At 38.2% G+C, this 10180-nt stretch overlaps 1 protein-coding gene across 2 annotated transcripts in view; it reads left to right on the forward strand.

Annotated features, from left to right (window-relative positions):
- Positions 1 to 10180, forward strand: part of ZFAT (zinc finger and AT-hook domain containing) — a 106391-nt gene that overhangs the window by 16840 nt on the left and 79371 nt on the right. For both annotated transcript variants that reach the window (XM_074898396.1, XM_074898397.1), the window contains exon 3: positions 3901 to 4161. In XM_074898396.1, coding sequence (XP_074754497.1) covers positions 3901 to 4161 — 261 coding nt within the window. The remainder of the gene's footprint in view (positions 1 to 3900; positions 4162 to 10180) is intronic.

Here is a 10180-nt window from a genome sequence, read left to right on the forward strand (position 1 = left end):
AGGATAAGTGATTGATGAAGGACAATCTTAGAAATTGCAACTTCCTTGTTGACTGTTTAACATCTTTTTATCCTTTGAAAGCATAGTTTTTCTTCCAAGTATTGGTAAACACTGTAGCTGTTCCAGAATTGGTATAGACTTAAATGCTGAGTTGTTAATGGAGCGCTTTGTTCTGCCTGAGTAACAAATTAATGATTTTATAAGTACTGTGAACAAGTAAAATGCTAGGCAAGTAATATGTGTTTATTACTCTAATGTTATTTTATTGGCAGTGCTCTCTGCTGAATTTTATTTAGACACGCCACTTTCCCATAGTTAAGTCACAATCTATTTAGAGTTTATTTGTCCTATCCATTTTCGTAGGATGATGTTAGAATTTTTTTATTGAGTAGAACCAAGGGTACCGGGCAGATGTTGCTGTTATACAAATTATGCATATCACATTTCATACATCTCCCATCTGTGCTATTCAAAACACCACCCTTCCCCCCAAAAAACACCAAACCAACAATTAAAGCAGAAATTCTAAGAATAATTTTTTATTTTTGCACAAGTCTCAAGATTTGGAAATATTTTGGTATTAAAAAACTTCAAGGGACTTCTTTGTTGTGACTTCCATTAGCTGAAACATGCATGAGATTTAAGTTTGCTTGCTTTTTCCTGAGCATTAAAAACATGAGTTCTTGGCAAAATTTTTGTATGTGCCAGTCCTTAGTCTCTCTCTGATATTACGAAGATGATGGCTGACAGGTGCTTCATGCCTGTTCTATTTCACTTAGCACATTCTAATGCACATTATACTCTGGTGTTTTTTTTGGTTTGTTTTTTTTTTTTTTTCCATTATGACAACTGTATCAAGCTCTTTTACTTTTTAATTCTCAGAGCTGAATTCACTTCATGTAACTGAAGGGTCTTAAACTGGGATCTTATTCATCCTGGGATCCAGAGATAATTCAGGCCTTACGTTATCTGAACTGCACTCTGAAGAGTAGTTTCTCTGTTCCTTCAGTATAGAAGACAAACATTAACTAATTTGAGAGGTCAAGTGTCTAACATAAGATGAAGTGAATCCTGAAAGCCTGAAAGAAGCCTGACTCTGTCCTGTTTCTCCATACACCATCAGGCAAGCTCTTTTAATAGAATCATAGAATGGTTTGGGTTGGAAGGGACCTTAAAGATCATCTAGTTCCAACCTCCCTGCCATGGGCAGGGACACCTTCCACTAGCCCAGGTTGCCCAAAGCCCCGTCCAACCTGGCCTTGAACACTGCCAGGGAGGGGGCAGCCACAGCTTCTCTGGGCAACCTGTGCCAGTGTCTCACCACCCTCACAGTGAAGAATTTCTTCCTTGTGTATAACTGAAATCTACCCCCTTTCAGTTTAAAACTGTTATGTCTTGTCCCATCACTACACTCCCTGATAAAGAGTCCCTCCCCACCTTTCTGGTAGCCCCCTTTAAGTACTGGGAGGCTGCTCTAAGGTCTTCCTGGAGTCTTTTCTTCTCTAGGCTGAACAACCCACACTCTCCCAGCCTGTCTTCATAGGAGCGCACATTGCTGACTCATACTTAGTTTTTCATCTGCTACTACTCCCAAGTCATTCTCTGCAGGGCTGCTCTCAATCCACTCATTTCCTAGCCTGCATTTGTGCTTGGAATTGCCCCAGCTCATGTGCAGGATCTTGCACTTGGCCTTCTTGAAATTGATGAAGTTCACACAGTCCCACCTCTCCAGCCTGTCCAGGTCCCTCTGGATGTCACATCCTTTCCCTCCAGCGTGTCAACTGCACCACACAGCTTGTCATTGGCAAACTTGCTGAATATTGTGGCAGGTGCATCCACTGAACGAGAGCAGAGCTTCTTGGCTGCTGAAGTGCAGCAGCTCCGGGCTGCCTTTGCTCTCCGGGCCTCGTGGTAATCGGGGCCTTTGGGCAGTGGGAGCCGCTGTTGACCACAGGGCAGTTGGGCCTGGGTATCAGTGGAGTCCCCTGGGAGCCACTGGGAGCTCGTCCCCTGGAGCAGCAGCTGCGGTCTAGGGCTCTCCCCTTGGGTCAGGACGCTGCCCAAGGAAACTCCTCGAGGGGCCTTGAGTCAGGACGTTGCCCTGAGCAGGTCCTTGAGGTTGAGAGCCCTCACTTGTCAGGTGCGTGATAAAGCGTTTTGGGTTGTCCTTAAACCCTAGGTAGCAGGGCTTTGTAAAGCCTTTGGGCTTGTCGTTAAACCCTGAGGAGTGGGGCTTTGTTCAGCGTTTTGTGTTGCCATTAAACCCTGGAAAGCTGTGCTGTCCCTCTTACAGACATTTGAACCTGGAATTTACGGAGAGCTACTTAACTGTGTTAATAATTTTTTTTTTTATTTTGGTGGTCGGTTGTTTATTTGAGAGCATCCGTAATGAGGGTGCACTCATTCCCACTGTCCATGTCACCAACACAGATGTTAAACAGCACTGATCCCAACACTGACCCCTGAGGAATGCCACTCATCACTGCTCTGCACTTGGACATTGAGCTGTTGTCTTCCAGTCTTTGAGTGTGATCATCCAGCCAATCCCTTATCCACCGAGTGGTCCATTCGTCAAATCCATGTCTCTCCAATTTAGAGACAAGGATTTCTTGTGGGACAGGTCAGATGCTTTTTGATGCTTGCTAATTTCCCCTTCTGTGCAGAGTAGATATGATACTTCACCAGATGTCTGCTCAGACTCAAAAAAATCATTTAAACGCTACCATGTTTTGCTGTTAGTGAAGTGGCAGTTTCTTGCAGAAAAGCAAGTTCAAAGTAAATAACTAAAATTTATACAATGACAATCAGATAATTCCTCGGGAAGCACTCTGTAAAGAAGTAAAAAGACAAGCAAGCAACCCCTGAGATGAACATGAAAGTTAGAGACCGATAGAGGTTGATTCTTTTCATTGTTTTAAACTATTAGATATAGGTAACTTATAGCTAGGATTAAATATCCTATAATAACTTGATCACTTTCTGGAAATTAACCCCTTTACCTCTGAGTATCTGTTTTTGTTGACTAAAAGTTTTCTTGAGATCTTATTGGTTTGGTCAATGAAGATAATAGTTACATCTGTGAATGGAGAATAACAAGTTGGCTTTTGAAGTAGCTACAGCAGTGATGAGCGAAATCTCAAGCAGGAAATGCAAGTGTTGAAGTTTTTTATGTTGTCATGCATTTCTGTGTTCACTACATCTCATTGATTTTATCAGTGTTTTCTCTACAGAAATACAGAAATGTAGAGTTATGTTGTATTTATTAGAAATCATGAATGACTTCTGATTTTAATTATTTGAAATGCTCATTAAGGAAACTTTTTTGCATGACTTCCGGAATTTATTTGTTGGCAACAATGTTTTATACCAACTTTTGGCTAGAAAGTGCTCAAAAGAACCACAGGAAATATTTGAAAGTAGTGGTTCAATTTATTCAAAGGACAATGAACTTTTGGTTTTAAAAGAGAAACTGGTTTTCTTTAATACATCTCAATTCTTAAGCAATTTCTTTGAGAGTTATTTAAATTAAAAAGGCTTTTTGTAGAGTGTCAGAACACAGCAGAGCAACTTTGTAGAATATGCATGCTGATACTGTTATATAACAATTGAAAGAGTGTTTGAAGTGCAATTTCTGTAGAACTGTGGCACTTTGACATCTGCCAATCTCAGTAACACAAATGTTATTGCTTTGCAGCTAGCAGAAATGCCAGAAACTACCACTGCTTAAAAATAAGTTTGTGTGAAGCTAAGCTTTTTTTAAGCTTTAGGGGTAGAGGCTCTCAAACTTCATTTAATATTCCTGTTTTTCAAAGATCACATGAATATTAGCTAATCAGCTGTGGAATTTTAATTCTAGCTTCTTTCTAAGTTTGACTTTTTTTTTTTTTTTTTTTTTCCTAGAGCTTCTTGTGGTGAAGAGGAAAAGGGGCAGACCAAAAGGGTCTACTAAGAAGTTTTGTGTGGATGAAGATGTGGCAGAAAATAACCCTGCTCCAAGTGAAGAAACTCCACCTGGGACAGAAGAAGGACCGGAACTGTCTGAAGTCTCACCAGGCAGCTTGGAATGTAAGAAATGCAATCGGAAGTTCTCCAACACACGTCAGCTGAGGAAACATATCTGCATTATTGTGTTAAATGAAGGAGAGGAAGAAGGAGATGGAGGTAAGAAAATATCTGTCAAAAATACCTGAAGTATGTTGTGAAACTCTTATTTCCATTCTGTGACCTGACTGGTAACAACTCGTAATCCCCAGTGTTAATTTTAAATGGAATATAATTATCTGTTTCTTTTGTCACAAAAAGCATGTTGAAGCAAAACTGAGAATAAAGTCACACAAAGTATTTTAATTTTTTTCAGAAAGGTCAAAATGTTTATTGCTCTAATGATTATCTTAAACCCCTTGACGTGCTTCCTTTGCATAAGTAACTGTTCAGTTTCTCAAAAAGAGGATTCTAGTTTTCCAGCGAGAGGTGGTATGTGTCACATAGGTAAGTATCACACAGAGGTGAGGAAGGTTGATCCTGTACAGGTGTTTCTATCCTGTGACTTGGGAAAGTCAGTTCTCAGTTCTCAGTTCTGTCCTGTTCTTTTGATAGATTTAAGGACTGCTTCTCTGGATGGCATGTTTTTACTGTATAAAAAATAATGCCAAACTCATCTCTGTTTTACAAAACATGTGAATGACTGTCTCTGGAGTATAAGTTTGTTGGAGTATGAGTTTGTTGTTTTAAATTTTGCTTTAAGATTGCTTTGAATATATTCAGCCTCTCAGAGTGTTGCAATAAAATAGAATCAAACAGAACAGAGTATTTTCAGTTGGAAGCGACCTACAATGTTCATCTAGTCCAACTGCTTGACTACTTTAGGACTGACCAAAAGTTAAAGCATGTTATTAAGGGCATTGTCCAAATGCCTTTTAAACATGACAAGCTTGGGGCAGTGACCGCCTCACTAGGAAGCCTGTTTAAAAAGACAACAGTGACTATCCATAGAGGAGAGAGAAGAGAGAAATGGAAGGGAAGGGAGTTGAAAGGGACCTACAATGATCATCTAGTTCAACTGCATATTTAACTTTGGTCAAAGGTGGATGTCACGTGCATACAAAGTAATACATTTGACCAAGTTATCTATGTGAGTTTTATGTTTGCATTAAAATCAAATTTTTGCTTTTCCTATAGTTGCTTATCATGTTTTCCTGGTGATTCTAATTGTACACAAAAGTTGCTATTGATTTTTCTTCATTTTTCTGTTACCCTTTTGTGTCCAGTCTATCATTATGATACACAACTAGTATGACTATTATACTTTCAGTGAGATGTAGCATTTAACTGCTCTGACAAAGACTAATTAAAATGGGCTTAGAATATGTTGACAGAGAACAGAAACTCTTGCTTTGATAAAGTACATGGTTATTTTTTTACTATCGTCAGTGGTAGGATTTTACAGCTATACATAGTGATCTTTACTCCAGCTGTTTCATCTCTGACATCACAAATGTTCATGCCCTTTGCTGTTTGTATGTACTAGGTATGATGTTAACATTTGCATTATTTCAGCAATGTTGCCTTTTCTAATGTCCTTTAAAAGTCAAATCTCATGACAGAGTATAAACTCAAATTAAGCGTTCTTGACTTGTTAGCTCATTAGAGCTCCTAAACTGTATCTTGATCTGTTTTGCTGCAAAACACACTAGATTTTTTGAAGTAAATTGCTCATCCTTTTCTTTCTTTAAAAAGAAAATAGCCTCTATTTTGGGCAGATGAAACATTTTTTATTTATTCTCTGGCAAAAACAAAGCGGTCAAGCAAAGACAGTCATTTTTGAGCAGCAGATAATAAGGGCTTCCAGTTGTTAGTGACTAATGGAGCTGGAATGTCTCCAGCCCAAAGCTTCCTACCTTGACTGCAAACTGTGAAAGTACTGGGGGCTGTTTTTATCCTGAAGGAATAATTCTTCCTTGGAATACATCAGGGGAATTCAGTCTTTAGCCATCTGCTGATTACTGTTCCATCACAGGAAAACTTTTCATTTCTGACTTTACCATATGAACTGCTCTGGGACAACTGTTCACTTTCTCACTACGTAGATGAAAGTAGCATTCATATTATTATTAAGAAAATGTGATTACACTGAGTAGCTCAAAACTTTCTGAGGAGTGGACAACAACAGTATGGCCCATGCCTAGGATTGTTTGTCATACTTGTGTTGCTTTACGAGCTCAGAAAACTTGTACTTTACAATTTGAGCTCTTGGAGTTGAATTATTATTAGACTCATTTTTCATTAAGAAGAAAGTTTTGAGAGTGATGGGTGATTCTAAATGTGAACAAAAAATTCTAAAATTGAAAAAGCAAGCAAATAATGAAATTATGAATGTATTTTTATCTGTTCATGTAATTTCATGAGGACCTTTTCATAATCTAAAAATTAAGGAAAATACGTACCCAAATGCACCCAGATTTTTAGTTGTCAAGGTTGTTGACAGAGTCACTGAACTAGAGGTTTCACCCATATCATTGGCACCTGAAAGCTGTTAAAACTAATTAAAGTGCATTACAAAGCTGTCTGGTTTTCTAGTTTTCAGTATGTTCTGTGTTACTAAGAGCATTATTAGACACTCTGTGAAATAGTGGTACTTCTGCTTGTTTCTTAAACCTGATGATGCTCATTTCATTGGGTGCCATCTTACTCTGTAACTCTGGGAAATGGGGAATAATAATTCTGTATATCCTCTTGCATAAGGTTAATAATTTAGAACTCTTCGTATTTGCATCTAGAATATTCTTGTCCCATCTGAGTCTTAAGTAACAGGCTAACTAGGATATATGCAGATTGTTTATGCATCTGATCAGTCTTAGCAACTCTGCTGTAACTGTTCTGAATCACAGAATCATCTAGATTGGAAAGGTCCTTGAAGATCATCTGGTCCAAATGGAGGACCAGAACTACGAGTGGTGTTCAAGACAGAAGAGCATCTCTGGTTTATACCATGGCATAATTTTTTTTTTCTGTTCTACTCTTTTTTTAATGATTCCTCAGATTGTGTTTGATTTTCTGACTACTGCTGAGTATTGAACTTATGTTTTCAGGGAACTATTTGAAAGACAACCACATCTTTCCTGTGTTGTAAGAGTCAATTTAGAGCCTATTGTTTTATCAGTACAGTTTTTTTCTTTATGTGCTTTGCTTTGCACTTGTTGTGACTGTAGGTGGGAATCTGTTCCACGTTAGCACCTATCTGCATATATGTGTTTAGGTTTTCTAAGCTTTTATTATACTCGGCAAAGATCAAGTCGGTACTTTAGGTGAGGCTGTGGAGCAGCATAGGGTTAGCTGAATTGCTCGTAGGCTCCACTGACCGTGATAACTAGAGCTCTGTCTGTAGTGGCAATTTAGAAATGTAGCTTGTGGGTGCCTTAATCTGGTTTAATTCCAGGTTATTCTGTCACCAGTTACTGATTATTGAGAGATGATTCTCTGACTTCACTGTCATTAAATGGTGTTGAATCTGAATGTATCATACAGTGCTGTATCTGTCTCAGCACATAGTACACAAGTATTACACCAGGAATTTATTTGGTGTCTCAGGGGGTTTTTGTGTGTGTATAATGTTCAACCAATGTGCTTGGTGCCACATTTTCTAGAGTAAACTCTCTCTGAGATAAAAACTTAATGAAATCACACATTTTGGTGTATATGAGAAAAGGATTACTGAAACTTCTGATCTGGTGAGATTTCTCTACTGCTGAAGTTCTGAGAACTAAATGGAGAATTTTACTGAGGGTCTTTAAACCTTCCAGAGTTACAATCTCTTATCTCATTTCAGACAAAGTAGTTCAGAATAGATGGCTAAAAATCATAGGGAACTTTGACTGCAAGTTCTTCTCCCTTAGTCTTTGACCTTTTGCCTAATACATATGGGTTGGTTTTTTCCCCATGTTTGTCTGTCTTTCCAACTTGAAATGACTTTTGTTTATTTTTCTAATGCTTCTGGGATTTTTCTGTAATTAATATTAATTATTAATATATTACTGAATTATTGATTAGCAATCAAGTATGTTTTCACTTTGCACTGGGTCTGGCTGGGGTGGAGTTAATTTTCTTCATAGCAGCTCATATGATGCAGTGTTTTGTATTTGTGACCAAAATAATGTTGATAACATGCTAATGTTTTAGCTATTACTAAAATAAGCTAAACTTACAAATATTGAAAAGATCTGTGTGATATTGTTTATTGAAAGAAGCATGATGCATGTTTTGAGCTGAAGTTGAAACCTTAGGAAAGGTTTCCAAGGAATAAAATGTTTTGCTGTCTTTTATAAATCCACAAGGGAAGTGTTGAAATCCTTATCATATTGGACATTTAAAATTACAATTAGTAAATCACTATAAAACTGTATTGAAATTGCAGTATGTGTTGGTTAGAGGAATAATTGGTGGATGTAATAGGGCTCCGCTGTTCTTTGCTTCTGTCATTAGTGATCGACATGATAGTTCTCTCACTCTTTCAAGAGTCACCAAGCTTTACCTGGTTACTGACAACCTCTGTGCATCTAATTTAATCCTTTGATGCATAATGATTGCCTTCACCTTGTGGGCCCATTCACTAAAACAGCAAGAAAAAAAGTGTTAATTTTAATAAAAAATATCCATTGTGCTTGTAAATCTCCCTTGTACATTCTTAGTGAATATATCTTCTGAATAGAGGGCTTATTTGTCTAAGAGACTTGCTGTGATTTAAGTAGCGTTGTGTGTACACCTACATCTGGTTTTATTTGGCTAAACCAAATTGAGGGTTTTGGCTAATGATTTGGATCTGGCTGGCTGGTGATACTGCTATCCATTCTTTTCGTCCTAAGACAAAACTAGAAGAGTTGAGATTCTTCCTGAACAGCCACATGTCTTCACTGTGTCTGCTCCCAGCCAGGAAATGGAACTGCTTCAGCCTCTGCTGCTGGGATGGGATGGGTTTGGGGATTTTGGCTGTTGCTGGATTGGATCAGTTCCCCAACAGCTGCTTCTAAGCTTACTTGTTTTGAGGATAGACAACAGGTAATTATTTTAACCACCATCCCTCTCCTGCACTGCATCATACCTGAATCTCTGTCAGGTAGAAGAGAGGACATTTGATGGCTGGAGAACGGGATTTGGGTGGAAAACAGATTATAGCAGTGGACAGAGTCTCTTCTCTAGAGTGAACCATTCATTCCTACTGAATTAGGAGCCTGCATAATTCTTAAAGGTGGCACTTCTGGACTTAGTTTAAAATGGTTTGACTATCAGCTGGATTTTAATTTAAATGAATTCTGTCTGCAAGTAGTATATCGGTCTCTGCAGGAGAAACACTTACATGTGTTCATTTTGAATGGCCAGTTTCCTTGTGTTTTTCAACCTGCTCTCTCCCTACTGTGAAATACCACCATCTTTTAGAGGATAAAAAAACCAGTAATTTGAATGAAGAGTAGTTTAAAAACATGCCAATTAAGGATGTGTAGCTGTGCCTGCAAAATGTCGTATGTGCAATTATGAATGCAGAGAGCAATACCTTCAATTAATGACTCAAATAGAATCATGGGACAGATGAACAATGTAGTTCGAAGGGACTCTGAAAGCAGTGATTCATTCAGAGTTGACAGTAGCTTTACTCATCAACACAGACACGGCCATTTCTTAAACGTGTTAGAAGGCACAGGCACGGTGTTGTATTTCTTGCACAAACAGAAGCAGGCATTTAAAATGCCTGTCACTAGATAGGGAAGGTCAGTTTATTCATCTGTTGAATCGAACTGCCAGCTGACAAAGTGTTAAACTGCCTGCTTAGCAAGGGAGATGCAAAGTGAGGCAGTTTGTCTAAATAAATCTGTTTAGGAGCAAGCAAAGACCCTTACCACTTTAGAAAACTTCTCTTAGCTATTCTAAGTTGCATATACTCCTATTTTCTCATAAATCGTCTTAAAATCACTTATGAGTGTTCCTTTATAATTTTTGAATTGTCCTAGTTGTGAGAGACAAAACACTTATTTTGACACTCTAATCCACAATGTTAACACTTAAGTAATTTATTCCAGGAACACAACTAAATTACTGATGGGATGGTCCCATATTATGGAAAGGTAGTATGAGCCTTGTCAGAATTGAAGTTCCTGTTGTTCACTAAAACATGCTTTTATCTCCCTCTTAA

This window comes from Athene noctua, chromosome 2 (assembly GCF_965140245.1).
Source record: "Athene noctua chromosome 2, bAthNoc1.hap1.1, whole genome shotgun sequence".
In the NCBI taxonomy this organism is placed as follows: Eukaryota; Metazoa; Chordata; class Aves; order Strigiformes; family Strigidae; genus Athene; species Athene noctua.